The sequence below is a fragment of the Falco biarmicus genome, chromosome 2, assembly GCF_023638135.1.
Source record: "Falco biarmicus isolate bFalBia1 chromosome 2, bFalBia1.pri, whole genome shotgun sequence".
NCBI classification, from domain to species: Eukaryota; Metazoa; Chordata; class Aves; order Falconiformes; family Falconidae; genus Falco; species Falco biarmicus.
Window position 1 is genome coordinate 90300737 of NC_079289.1, and position 15203 is coordinate 90315939.

The 15203-nt window shown below is 36.9% G+C and overlaps 1 protein-coding gene across 9 annotated transcripts in view; it reads right to left on the minus strand.

Annotated features, from left to right (window-relative positions):
• Nucleotides 1-15203, minus strand: part of MBTPS2 (membrane bound transcription factor peptidase, site 2) — a 47827-nt gene that overhangs the window by 25881 nt on the left and 6743 nt on the right. For all 9 annotated transcript variants that reach the window (XR_008820253.1, XR_008820252.1, XR_008820251.1 and 6 more), the window contains exons 3-8: nucleotides 14310-14448; nucleotides 10360-10463; nucleotides 7870-7997; nucleotides 4101-4219; nucleotides 2985-3165; nucleotides 420-514 (exon numbers count right to left, since the gene is read on the minus strand). Coding sequence is in view for 5 of the 9 variants with exons in the window: in XM_056328978.1 (XP_056184953.1) it covers nucleotides 420-514; nucleotides 2985-3165; nucleotides 4101-4219; nucleotides 7870-7997; nucleotides 10360-10463; nucleotides 14310-14448 (766 nt within the window). In the remaining 4 variants the exon portion in view is untranslated. The remainder of the gene's footprint in view (nucleotides 1-419; nucleotides 515-2984; nucleotides 3166-4100; nucleotides 4220-7869; nucleotides 7998-10359; nucleotides 10464-14309; nucleotides 14449-15203) is intronic.

Consider the following 15203-nt stretch of genomic DNA (forward strand, 5'->3'; position numbering starts at 1 on the left):
TCAGACAAAATAACGGAACAGTCCAGTGCTTTGCTTTGCCTATAGTCTCAGTACCTTTAAAGACTGAAGCATCAAATCAGCAATTTCACCTTGTTCTCACAATTTGTCTTTTCTCACCAATATTCTACATCCAGCGGTGAAAACGGGAAAGGTGTCTTTCTGTCTAAAGGAATGAGGGGGGTATATGATCTTTTCTGATTCTTCTCGAGACTTCCTGATCGATCATGGGAAAACCCATAACCAATATTTTGGGGGGTTTCAGCTGTAAATGGGGAGAATAACATACACATCCACCTCTATTACAAACTGTAAGTATTCTTAAACACTTGAGTATACTGCATAAATGTTGGTAAATATTACTAATATAATTTAAATAATTTCAGATTTACCAAACAGAATTGGCAGTTTAAGTAACTTACCAGGTGGCTGTCCAAGTTATTACTATATGAAAAGCAAATGTCTGTGAGGCTGTTGTTACTGCAACATTCAACTGTGCCATCGAGTCTCCTATAGACTAAAGAACATAGGCATAGAGCAAACAATTAATAGTATAGTAACTTCCTGAAAAGAAGTTAGTCTCCTAACAAAGTAAAACATCCTGTAGCCTTCAAGAATTAAAGTAATTCACACAGCCTAGCTGTGGTTCAGTCACAACTAAAAATAAGCTTCACCACTTCTGTGTGTTAATGTCACCTGATTTCAATCATGTCACGTACTGATTTTTTTCATCTTAATAAATCTCCTTGAGATACTGGGGATCTACCACTGCAATATTCTGAACATTACGAGTTAACAAAATACTTTGATCCATTGTCTCCAACTTGCATCAGGGTTTGGCATATAAATTTGTTAGCTGCTACTGTACTGATTTCACTGGCTGGCTATGAAAATGACCAAAACTCAAAACATACTCTTTAAAACATGAAAGCCTTTACAAGATTCAGGTTTTGGAAGCTTTCCAAGCCTTGAAGGCTGCAAGAGTGAATAAACGATGTTTTAAACCATGACATAACTAGTCTGATACAGAATCTTTCTAAGGGCGTTCTTTAAATTAACTGAATTAACTTATTCTACAAAAGCAGTTTATAAAACAACCCACAAAAGAATGGTTACTGTAAGGATCTGTGTCACAGCAACGCTGCAGTATCTTTAGGTAGATCAAGCCTGCAATTCTGGTTGCTGATTTATCACTGCATAACCTGCAGTTCACTAACACAAAGCTTTATGCCTGGGGCTTACAGGTGCAAGCACTGTACCATACAATTCTTCTTTCAAGTACCCTGAGGCTAAGCAACCACATCTATTTTTGAGTAGTGAATGACCATGAAATTAGTTTCCTCATAAACATTACATTGAAAACACTTTTTTTTTTTTTTAATTTCAAGGTCCTTGGGGCATTGTTTTCTGTCTAGCTTCATACTCAAATAGCTTACTCTCCATTTGGTTTATGGTCAAGTAGATAGGGTCCCTTTGCTAGATACATTTTTATTGACATTCTGTATTTATGTCAAGTTGTGAACCGTCAGGATTTTGACAAATGATGGCTGCTAGAGACCGAACGGAGTTCATTTAATTTCAGACGAATATTTCTCACTGCTGGAGGCTTATGACTCTGAAAATGCAGACAGACTGGTCTGATTAGAATGCAGCAGTGAGACAATGGGCTGCTAACACTATACAGCAACCAAGCTTGGAAGCAATATTGAGTCTCCAGTATTAAGTTTCTAGTATTTCAGTCTAAATAGGACTGGTTCCGTTACAGAATATGCAGTTTTATTATCCATGACTCTGAAACTGCATTTCATAGAACAGCAGAATCTGAGCATATATACCTACAGCATCTAAGAATTGGTTCTTACTTGCCATCTCCGCCCAGCCAAAAGCATGTGCCAAAGTTGCCCTCCTCTTCAGAGGGATAATCCAAACTGTTAGGTTTCTAAAAGTAGAATCTTACCCATATTTCACTAGTTTACAGTTTAAATATTTATCTTAGTTCCACCTGTAAGATTACTTTCCTTATATACTAAAACAAATAATTTAAAACTACCTTTTCAGTCTCACAAGAGAACTAAAATGTATAAAAAAACCGTGGGTTGTCAAGTTGCCTGACCCCCCTCTTTACTTCCAGTATGGTGGAAAAACACAGTGACAATTTTAAAGCTCTGAAAAGCATCACAGAGGTTTTTCTCAGTAGCAGCTCCTTACCTTTGGAATTTAGTCTCCATAGATGCTTGCGTGAAACAAACTCTAGAGAGCTTTAGGGCACGTCACAAGAAAATCAGCCAATTTAACTTGACTGTTCTTTATTGTTCTACTTAATTTTTGTTTATTGTTCTAGTTTAGTTCATATTTTTTTGTTTCTCAGGAGTAAGCCCTTAGAGCAACAAGCACTCTAATTTATAAATGAAAACAGAAGGAAATAAGACTGACTTCCGGAAGCAATATGTGCAATCCAGACAAAACTGAGTTTATGGGCAATGACACTGAGATTGAAGAAGCAAATGAAACCTAAAACCTGTATAGTGAGATACATCAGAAGTGGCCATAATAAAGCACATCATTGCATAAACCACACAATTTGTAATGTCATGCTGATCAAAGCTGTATGTGTGGTAATGTGTGGAATTTATATCTGCAAAAGATCACTGAGTTGATCCACATAACTGAACTAAAAATAGAGGAGATAACTGTATCGCTGCTAATAACCAAATTATGCAATATCCTGAAGAGGCAAATTTCATTACTCCGATCATAAAGGATATTTGTATAGAATGACTGGAAGACCAGAGACATTCTTCTATCCACCTCTTCATCACTTTCAGATTTCACAAAACGGAATGGCATATAGGTAAATGCTTAAGACAGGATAGCAGACTCGACTTATGAGAAATCTGTCCCCAGCAACAAATCCTAAATCCCAAATAGTCTTTAAGACATGATAAAATTACAATATAAAATAATGAAGAGAGCACCTCAAGTCATACCTCTAGCTGGAAAGCTTAATTGCTGTAGGGTGGCTGCACTTACACAGTAGCCGACCTGTGACTTTGCTGAAATGTCTCCCAGACAGGAATTCCAGTTTTCTACGCTATAGACTGGGCAGTCTTGTAGGTTAGTGACAAGGTCTCCCACAAAAAGACCTCTTGGCCCATTGGCAGGAGAATCCTGAGAAGAAACAGTGAAGTCAGTCATGTTAATACAGTTAAAACTATAAAGATTTGTTTACAGTTCTGCCTAATGGCCATAAAACCTTTAGGTTAAGACGCTATTTCCAGAGAAACAGAACCTCAGGCTCCACTAGAAGTGATTAATTCAATGTATGATAGAGCATTACAGAAACAACACCCTCTACAAATAATAACTTAGTGCAAAGAAAAAGAAAAGGGCAAGTCTCCAAGTGTTCCACAGACCTCTTCAAATCTGAGTAATTATTTTCATACAAGTTAATATATTATGTTTTTTCCTACTACTTTAAGTTCAAGCAGCTTAAATTAATACCCTGAATCTTTCAACAAAGCAGGGTGTACCTATGCTTTCAAAGATATAAAGCACAAGAAATGTCACACTCTGCTGAGTTCTATCAGTTCACTTTTAGATCCAAGACAATCCTTTCAACTCTGCTGTTCAACTGTTCTGTATTTGATTAAGTCAGAAAAAAATCAAGTCCTTTCTAGAATCTCAGCAGTCCATCTCTACTTTGCTTCCAGCTGACCAAACAAGCAAGGAAATCAGCTCAAAATAACCCGTAACATTAAAACCAGATAGCAATAACTAGAGTGATAATGCAGTTTCCAGTAGATTTACTTGGTGCCAATATTTGAAAAGAAGTTAGAAAAAAAACCAAAACAACCAGAAATAAATCTGCAAACTCATCTCAAATGTCTAAACATTTACTGAATAGGCTATAATTATTCACACCATGTTCCTTCATTTACTAATACTGAAAAACATGAGACTCAGAATGAAACATTAACGAGACAGTGCAATGTATCAGATTCTGCAGTGCTGCACTGACCAAATTTCATTGTGATAACAAGACACGCAAGTACATTTCAGGTCACAAAACATATAATATGAAAACACTAAAGATCTTTACTTACCTCTGCAATATACGTTACAAGTGCTCCAACACCCGTGTAATAGAAAGGGAAAAGGATGGCTGGCAGCAGAAATAAAACCATGAAACTTGCAACACCAAGAACAAAATTATGCCACACTCCTAAAAAGAAGGGGGGAAAAGTCATGTTTCTAAATAAACATTAATAACAAAAAGGTGGTTTTGAAATGCAAGATTCTTACAGTTACCTTCTAATTAACTTTTCTGAAATGATTACTGTAAGAAGGGATGAAAAGTTAATTTGTGAACACAGCCATGAAAGGAAAATATGCATATTACTTTATAAATTTCAGTTTCTATGATGTCACTTTGTATAGGAATTCTACAGAAGCCTCTGAGCCCCTGAGAATTATACCATCAGGAAAGACAGGGAAGCACCAAGTCGATTTTTAAGGTGTTATTCTACCATATTGATACTTCGTCACATACCGCTACTTTTCTAAGTACATAGTGGGCAGAGTACCCAGAAGAAACAATCTACAGAGTTGTCATCAGCTATAAATATTAAAAAACAGTCGAATGAAATGTATTGTCACCTTCTACCACAATAAAATGTTGAATTTAAGAACCTTAATAAATGGGCTTATATATGAATAAATACTGTTTGTCCTCCTCAGAAAGATGTATGAAATTCAGTTGCAATTCAGTATTTTTCATTATCTCCACTGTATGAACGAAAATAATTATATGCATATGTGCCAAAGAAGTTCAGAAAATTACTTGAAAAAGGCTTCTTTTACAAGAAAATCTGGACCTAAAACCACATCAAGAAACAAAGTTATGCAAGTCAGCATTTCCTGACACATTATTTTGGGCAACATTTGCAACTGCAATCGTTATGGTATGCTGTTCTCCATAGGAAGAAACAAACCACTATCATAAGACACACTTGGCTTCCTTCAACATCCAGTACTATAAGAATTTTCTCATTTAGTTTGTGTTCTTGGACAAACTTTTTTGTATGACCAATGCAGGAAAACTTTTCAATGTTGAAGACTCCTTATTTCCTTCTTACAGTGCTTCATCTTGTTAAGAGGGCTTTGATTAAACTCTGTATTTGCAGTGTAGGACAGGAAATTAAGTAAATATATTTAAAAACATGTTAAACCTATCTTTCTTGCACTGTATATAACACAGGAATAACATACGGCAGACTCTTACTTCCCCTGGCTATCTCTACACGTCACCCAGTCTCCTTTTATGTTTCTAAGGCTGCAGAAATGAGAGACATTTCTGCAGCACTTTAACTAAGGGTTTGTTGCCATTTCCACTAGTAGATGCTTCTTAAGAGTGCCTTCTCCTTCTCTTTCTATAGTTTTTAACCTTATCTCATTGAAATGCAATCAGATAGATGACATGTTTCAGCATTCCATTCTTTATCTCACACACACACACGTATGTGTGTACACACACAAAGTGCAACGAAACAAATTATGAATTTTTTTTATCTTAACAAAGGATAAAACTTTACGACAGAAACAAAAGTCCTTTTTAACAACGTGGATCCTGAAGACAGTAAACTGGAAAAAAATCCCCCTTAAAGTAATAAAAAAGAGGTGACAGAAACAGCTAGAGGGTAACAAGGAGTACTTTCAAACAGCTAGGAAAACATGGGCCTTAATACCATAACCTACAGAGTTTACTGTATGGAATACAGCAGAAAAGTCTAAAACAGAAAGGCTTCAAATTCATCCCAGGTGATCTATAGAAAAATATACAGGCTGAAAATGACAATACCTGTAGAGGCACACTGCTGAGTATACTATCAGAATAATTTTGCTAAAGCAGCCTCATCCTTGGATATCTAATTCCTTATATTTAAAAAGGGACACTTTACACAAGACTTAAAACACCTTATCTAATTAATTTTTAATTAAAAATGTAAAAAATCTTCAGAGTATTTTCCTGTTAAGGACAACACAAAACATATTATAAAGAATGTACAAAAATAATACAAATATTTGAACTAATAATAAGAAAGTGGTGCACAGAAGCACTTTTCATTTAGTAAGCATGGAATTAACGCCAAATATATCACAAGTCTTACAAGAACACTTATGAACTATTCTTGAACTCATGATGCCATCTGCTGTACAACAAATATACTCTTTAATCTCCAGAGCATGGCTGGACTACAAGAGGAAAATTTGGTGTCGTTCCCTACTCTAGCATTTTTTCTTAGCTGCCATACAATAATCTGAAAGCAGGTCTCTGTAAACTCAGATCTTCAGAACACAAAGAATAGGTTCATGCAACTGCTCCAACAATTAATAAAAACTGAGTCAAGTTTACTGAATATTACATTTTATCATTACCAAACATTCTAGTTCTGAAACATACCTATTATTAGCTGTTAAAAACATGCAGAAATTTGTTATACCTAACTGATAACAAGCCATTGATACTAGCCAGTCTTGCAACATGCTTGTTCCTACCTTGTATTCCCCTATTTCAGGTTTCCCAAGAAAACAGGTGTTTGCTTGTTGTCAAAAACACACAAGCAATTATTTTCTATTACAGCTCATAATTTTATTTTTCTAAATGATTTCTCAGGAATGTATGTAAGCAAACTATTTTGAAAATTGGTATGTCTTCTCTCTCAGTTCTGTTCACAGTAGCTGGAAATGGAAATTTGGGAAACAGTGCTTCATAAAAGTTAGCCTAACATTTATCGTCATACACTTGATTTATGAAAGCTTGAAAATACACTTTGCTAAAGACTGCTGTATGCCCAGCCTAAAACCCTCTATATATTATTTTAGTTACAATATTCAAGAAACAATGTTACTATCTAAACATTTCAACAGGCTGGCTGCTATCCTACTGTCCCCTGCAATAGAGAATCAACAGTATCTAGAAACAAACTAAGATGCGCTAAACCTTTCTATCTCTACTTCAGTAGTTTGGGAACCACCTTTGTCTCTAGAAAACCATACAAGTGGTTCCAGTAGCATAACACAGTCTCAGTCTAACCTTCCACAGCAACAGGGCTCTACTTCCCATTAGACGGAGCTTCAAAAAACATCAAACCAAAAACATTCAGAGGTTATTTGGAGCTCTAACCTGTGACTTTTTGGATGCTTATGTTTTAGTCTTTATTTCCTCCTGATGGCAACATCAAAACACAGTGAGCTGTATAATAACGTAACTCACACATCACTGAAAATCACAATACTATTGAAAAATCACATAACAGATCGCTCCTATTGCAGAAAACGGTGTTAACCTGTGACAGCAAGTCATGTTCTCATACCGCCAGTCTCATGGCCGAGTATTTTCCAGCTTGGGTGCTCCAAGGTTTTGCTACTTAGGCCATACAATACGGGGTGGGGGTGGGAATAGCAAAGGAACTTCTGTACCTGAGCCAGTGTAAGAGCTTTTTCTAATGAGGGAGCAAGGTCAGAAATCACATTTTTTCCCCAACCACATACCTGGAATTTCTTATGCACAACTTTTCTGAATCAGGTCTAGGATATAATACCATTTTTCACGACAGGAAATTGGTACTTATTTAAGATCCTTGAAACTGATGTCTCTCCTCCAGAAAACAGCACAATGACGACAGCAGTGATCAAATGATTTTCTGAAATCACAGTGTAGGTTCAGAGGAGCAGGATCACCTTTAGCTAAAAAAAGGCTTTTGTACTTCTTCATTTTAAACCTTCAATCCTCCACCAAGGATTCACAAATGATGCCTGTGGAATAAATAACTTTGCTAAGCAAAGGTTTAATAAAAAATTACAAACTATTACCTGCACAAAATATCCTTAATTGCTGGACTGGAGATATCAGTTGTAAGTGGGTTGTGAAGAGATCAACAAATGCTCCAGGATAGACAATGAAGATAAAAATCCCAAATCCATTAAATCGCACTTGTTCTCTTAAAAAGAAGAAAAATGAAGTGGCATTACTGTAAACCAACAAATGAAAAATGGCAAGATTCTACATAGCACACGTATTTGTTACAAGAATAACAGAATTTACAATTCTAAAACTAACTTTTTTTTTCATAATATGAATAATTGAAAGATAATTAAAATAAAGGATGTTTCCTGCCCTAGTTGCCACATCTAAGCAGCACACATTTGTGAGCCTGGGAAGAAAAAGAAAAAAAAAAAAAAAAAAAAAGAAAAAGATAAGTTCAATTTCTTTTCTGTATCCTGCTAACAGTATCACATGAAATAAGAAAAAAAACCCCACCCAAACTACTTTCAAGTCAATGTGTATTTTAACTTTTGAGGGATCTTCAGCTTTAAGTAAAAAAGAACAAAAAAAGTAGCCTGTGGGATGCAGTTTCAAACTAATCTACTAAAAATTATCTGGAATAAGCAATCACTTTCCTTTTACAGAAACAGAGATTTCTGGAATTTATCATTTCTTGTTTCTCCTAAATTAAACTTAGAATAAATTGTAAACTAAAAAAAACGGGGGAAATATCATCTGAAAAAATGAAAACAAGTCAAGAGGTTAAAAGGACAAACACTATTTAAATATATTACTAGCTGACACTGTCATACAGATAATATATATATTTTTCAGAGGTTTTACAAGTGCTTTTAAATGGCACCTTTTGAAATAACTACGTAAAGGTTTTATGAAGCTATAAATTTCATAAGGGACTTATAGAGGCATGACAATCATGTTTCAAGACAATTACATTCCAATTATTATTCCAAGACAACCATGTTCCAAGACAAGCCAGGCACAGATAGCTAATTCCGTATCTTCACTGAGACAGTACACTGGGCATAGCATTTTGTTTATTCACATTTATTTATTTATTGTGCATATAAAATAAAAGACGACACAGGATTATACAAAATTAATCAGAATGAAGTAATACATTAATTCCCTGGAGTTAAGTCGTAAGACCTACTCATGCTACCAATTATTAATAGGCATTCTAATGCCTATACACGATTTCATGACTTGGGTAGGAGGTACAGAGGTAAGAAGAAAAAGGTTTTTTTGGCACAAGCCTTGACTAAGTTAAGGTTCAAGTATTGTAAGCTCTTGTATTTCACAGCCAATACTATCCTGAACTGAAGTTGGAGAAAGTGCATTAGATTTCAGGGAGTCAAAGTGATTTGCCAGAATAATAAAATTTTCACACAGCACAGCTATTTATTAGAGTCTAAACCCTGAGGATTGACCATAACGGCTCTACAGATGCAACCTGGTCTGGGGGTGGGCCAGGGGGGAAGCCAAGCAGGAAACAGCAGCAGCAACAGCAACATACATTGGACAAACTAATTTTTCCACTGAAATAGCTAGGAATCCGGTTTTTAACAAAAACATAACCCAAACATGAACATTCAGAGCCTTTGCTCCAGGTCTTGAATGAGATATCATACCACGAAGGTGTAAGAATCATTCATTCTGCTTAAAAAGAGCTCTATAGCTCCTCTGCAGCTAGCCAGCAACATGTGAAGGTGCTGTTAAGAGAAAGGAAATTCTGTTGTTTCTTTCTGTGGTGGGATGGGCAAAAGCTTCACCCTCCACAGAAAAATCCCTGTGAATATCAGGGGAAAAAAGCTGAAAAACAGAGCGTATGAAACAGTGAGGGTTACAAACCACCCCTTGAACTGAGAACCTCTGGCGTGATAAAAAATGTAGTAATGGGTTAAGATGCAGTCATGACTACCTACACTCGAGAAAATCAGAGAAGCAACTTAGGGCTTCATGCTTATGGGACAGATAAGAACGATGTCTGGGAGAAATGCAGAGAACACCTGAATATCAGTCCCAGTTAACCACCACTTAACCCTCTGATGCTAGTGTCAATTAGGGCCAAATCATATTTGACTGAATTACTGCTTTAGCCTGCTCATATGCTACTTTACAAGCTATGTTTAAAACAAATAAATCAAAAATCTATTTTAAAGTACCATTGTGCAATAGCACATGGGTCCTCTTCAGGTGCCATAGCTGCAGAAACGTAATTGCTGTGTAAAAAACTAGGCCATGTGAAAAAAAAATAAATATTATTTTAACCCTGATGCAGTGTGGTATATTTGCAAAGCAGAAGTCCTTTCTCATGATTTGTAGAATAGACACCGTATTAAAATTCTATCCTTCACTGTACATTCTTCCAAACTTAAAATCTAAGGAAGCTAGGAAATACAGAATAAACAGACTCTCTAGATAAACCAAAATGGTGCTAACAACATTCACCTGGAAGTAAATGCTCTGGAATATTAGCCTTTGTTGGCACATAGTAAGAGAAAAGCAATCTGTATTACCGAATAGCTGCCACCCCATGGCCGACTTCATGTATCACACCACTGATGAGGATTGCAGAGAAGAAATAGGTCAGCTGGCTGACAGGCAAATTTACACCAGGCACCTGTTGATGTGGGCATGACAACAGAACAAAACACAGAAGCAAACCAAGAGGTACAAAGACAAATCATTCTGCCCCTAAACTTGTTGCTTTCACTCACCTCCTTCAGACCCACAACAGAACACGGGCCGCTCTCTCGCAGCACTATCAGTTTATACCTCTCCTCCCAATTTATTCAATGTATTTTAAAATATATTAAATATATACTCTTTTGTTGAAGGCGGAAAAGTTCTCCAGGTGCAAAAGCTTTCTCCCTGCCCTACTTATTTCCCACAGCCCATGTGTCCTACTCTATATTAAGCTTGAGAAGTTTATAAAAATGTACACAGACTTCCACTCAAATGAAACAGGCTTGGCAACTGTGAGCATTAGTTTACAATTTCCTGCAGCCAGTCATGTAGCTATTAGAGAATATCCATCCTTAAAAAAAATAAAATTTAAATAACCATATGGCACTTAAAACACTATGAGCCCTGAAAGTTCAGAAAATGAGCCTACAACTGGAACATTCAGTCTCCCTTCTCTCTCCCTGTCCGAATCATGAGACTACCTCAAATTTACAAGGTCAAAAAAAGGGTAACTTCTGTATATTGTTCAAGTTTTGGTAGTCTATATATGGCAATTTAACCTTTAAAGAAAAGCACTTGAAATGAGTATACTATTTTAATTTATGTAAGACATAATATGCAGGTCCCTCACATTCCTCCCGTTGCTGTGGATTCCCACCCGTTCCCAAGTCCTCCACTGTACTAGTCATGAGACACCAATGGCTTCCAGATGGGCTTCAAAGCAGTCACGAGCGACAGAATGAGGAACCATCCCCTTTCCTCCTGATGGACTTTTCTCCCGCTCGGTTCCCATCCCCGCTCAGCTGCTGTGAGACAGTTCTCCTGTCAGCTCCACAGCTCTCCCCGCTGCAAGCAGGATACACTCCACTACAGTCACAAAGAGCTGATGTGAACACACCTTGAATTGCGATCCAGCATCAGAAAAGAGATGCTATGGGAAAAAAATATTGGCCTGTCTATGGGTCTTGCTAAAAACTACCTCTGTGGGACACAAAAGGGTACAGACCCAAATAAGCAGACCCTGTTTGATGCTACCTTCATTAAATCCTGCACATTGCTCAATTATATGCACTCACCTACCCATGCAGCAGAACTCTACAGTAGGTTGGTGAAACAATCTAGCTAAAAGAAATCCTTCAAAAGACTCTTTTCATGAATGTTAAACCAAAGCATTTCACAAATTCTGTCCAGAGTGTGATCATGACCAAGACATTCATCTTAACTGGCATGACTATTGTACCTCACTGCATGAAGGCAGCTGCTCTTCATTTATTAAGCATCAGTTGCTTGTATCACAGCATCAGCTGGTGGCACTAATGCATTAGTTAACTGCTGTTACCAGTGGCCCTCTGCTCTGGGCACATGGGAGGACACACAGCAACAGCAAGAGCTGCCATCTTAATACCAACATGACTGCAGCTGGTTAGAACGCAGCACTGGATGATTCCAGACTTCATGTCATAGAAGCTAGTTTAAGATTCACCTAAAAGGGAAGCTAACTCTCATGAAGAGTTTTGAATCAATAGCAGTATTTTGTCAATAAGCATTGCCATCTTATATTTTATGGGCTTCTGGAAACACCTTTAGTAAAATAAGATCCATTTCTAGTAACTGATCTGTCTCTTTCACACTTTTGTCAATGCGCAGCCAACACAAGAAGGGGCAGCTGAAGAAAACCAGCCCAGTTACCTACAGATAGGTATTTTAAATAAAGTACACAACTGAACAAAAGAGGAAAGGTACAAAAACCTTAATCAATAAAACATAAACAGAACTGTAGCTCGCTCTCTTCACAAAGGCTAAACAGATTTATGCCACAGGCTAAAGTTGAGTTTAAAAAAAAAAAAAGTTTTTTTTAAAAATCCTAACTCACTCTCCTCTAGGCAGTCAAATACAAAGAACTAATTTAAATGAGGAGGAGGTCCTCCTGACTTGTTCTTCACCTCTTTACAACCACACATGGGTCACTTTGTGTCAACTTATGCTAGCACATTCCCCTCAAAAAGAATACTGAAACTCTTTAAAAGCAGAATTATACAACCGTGACCATTCAGAAATGAAATAACCATGTAGGAAAGAAAGAGAACCACAAGTCAACTTAGCAGAAGTAACCTAATCCCCATACATGATACTACATTATCCCTATAAATTACATCTTTTTCAGTGCCTATCTGTCCTTGGTTTGAATGCAGTGATATCGCCAGTAGGCAGTCACTGAGGAATCAATTCCACATTGAAATTGTTAACGTTATCCTAGATTTCTGTTTTCATAGTTCCAACTCACACCAGATCAATTCCAAAGGCTCATCTTTACTTTTGTTGCCTCTATGTTATTTTCTCCAAAGAGCAATATATTGCAAATGACCACTTTACTCTGGTGTCACAAAAGTGGATAGATCCATGTAATGATCTCAGAAAATGAAGACGTTAAGGGTGGTTTTTCTTACTCCAGAATGTAATAGAAATACATGCTTAGGATGGTCCCTGTTGGACTGTAAAATAAAAACTTTCTGTCTCACGTTCAACTTGTGCTCTACCAGATGCACAGACTGCGTACTCCTGTCTGCTACTGGAGATAGTTCAGGAGCAGGCTGTGGACCGGGTGACTACAGTGGCAGAACCAGACATTCTCTCTCAAGTCCCATTGCCTGCATTTGCCAACACTGACTGCATTTGCTATATTCACCCTGCGTGTGTGAAACAGACCCAAACTATCCCAAAGGCACTAAGTTTATGGCACACACTAATGATCACACTTCCTGTGCTCATGCAATTTTTTAAGTCCAGCTGCATGCACTCAGTTTTGCACTTATGGGAATGTCTGTCATGGCAGCACGCAATTCCCAACTTCTGTTGACTAGACTAGCTGAGCACTTAAACAGAGTGAAATGGTTGGGCACTCCTGCTCTAAGCCATGCAGCAGAAGGCAAATCAATCTCACTGGACTTTCTGCATTTCTGGGAAATGACCATACATTCTGGCCAGACAGCACTCTTGGGGAATGAAGGTTGGCTAGGAATCCTTCCAGGTTAAAACTGTTGTAAGGTAATGTCAGTTCTTCCGTTACTGCCTTGTGTAGAGATAACAAAAGACAGTATTTGCAATCTCTCCCATTCTGTGAAAAACATTCTTTTCTAAAACCATACGATATACCATCCAACATCAGAAATCGATAAAATGATTAAATACATTGTTATTAGGCCTTTGACTCATACTGCCAGAAACAGGACTTTCAATTTCACACTGTAAATTAGGGTATAAGTCCTTGAACAATCAAAAAATATGCCATCTCCTCGCTAATGAATCTTTGTTTCCACTATCACACAAAGGTCTTTACACCTTTCCCTTTTCCACTAATTTTTTCTATTGTAATAAATTAAACAGAACTCCTCCCTTCTTGTTGATTATGGATGTGCTCTGCAAACTTCACACCCACCAGTGCCTGTACATTGCACAGCTCAGAGGAGGCAAATTCTTAGCTCTGTTTGTATTCTTAGTACTATGATAAATTAGGGCTTTTAAAAATTACTAACCAATGCTCCCTCCTGAGAATTTTTAATATAAACTCTTCCACATGTTTGCCTTCATTTGTCTTCCCCTCTTTCACTGCCTCTATCCCCATTGCTAAGGCTGATAACAAATCAGCAAATTTTTATGTAGATGAATAACAGCAGTTAGGCTATTCTTGCATGGGTGGATTTATGCATCACATACCCCATCAAGAAGATGGTTAAGGTCAGTTTACAACTCTCAAATAAAAACCTGAGGAGAGAACACTTACCACAACTTGCAGCATACGATCATTCTGGGCTTTTGGTGCCTCGGTGAGCATCTGTGTCAGTGTTTGCATCAATGTCTTTCCGAGAAGAATAACAGAGCCAAACATGGCAACTATACCAAACACCATTCCTATGTTGAACCTACGAAGAGAAGCAAATAGTTTAGCAGTGCATAGCTGCAAGAAGACAGGGTATATTCCCTGGATATGTAACTGCTTTTAGCCGAGCTTAGCACACCAAACTCAAAGAGCAAAACTTATCTGATGCTACTACCATTCATATATCAACAATCTAGTACAAAAATATCAGCTAAAGGAAAATAATAATAATAATAACATATACTAATAACATGTATTAATAACATATAATATCTTCCTTGTTTAGTAAAACATCCAAGTTTAGTTTACATTCAAGCCACATCCTGATTAATTTTTAAATATTTTTAGGTTGTTCTTACGTAGTCTAAATTCTATTCAGTTACCTGATACATGTAACTTGCCATTAGCAATGAATATAAAAACGTAACAATGTCTCATTTACCATGTTGCACCACATACTGTCACACATTTAGAGACCTGGATCAAATGATGGGATAGCATACATATTCATTTACATAAGCTTTTTCAGTAAACTGTGCATCTACTTCACAAACAATAAGAAGTGCTAAAGAACAATAAATGAGACTTAACCTTTTTTAAAGAACAACAACTAAAAGGTACAACTGCAAGATGAGATTAAAATCAGTTACTTAAAACACACTGTTCCCACCATTTTCTATTAAAATCAGTGTTGAAAATTATTTTGATTTACATCAGTCCACCTAGTGGTGATTTTTATTCAGGATTTTTTTTTTTACACTGTGCAATAGTTGAAGGATGTGTTTATTTTCTAGCTAA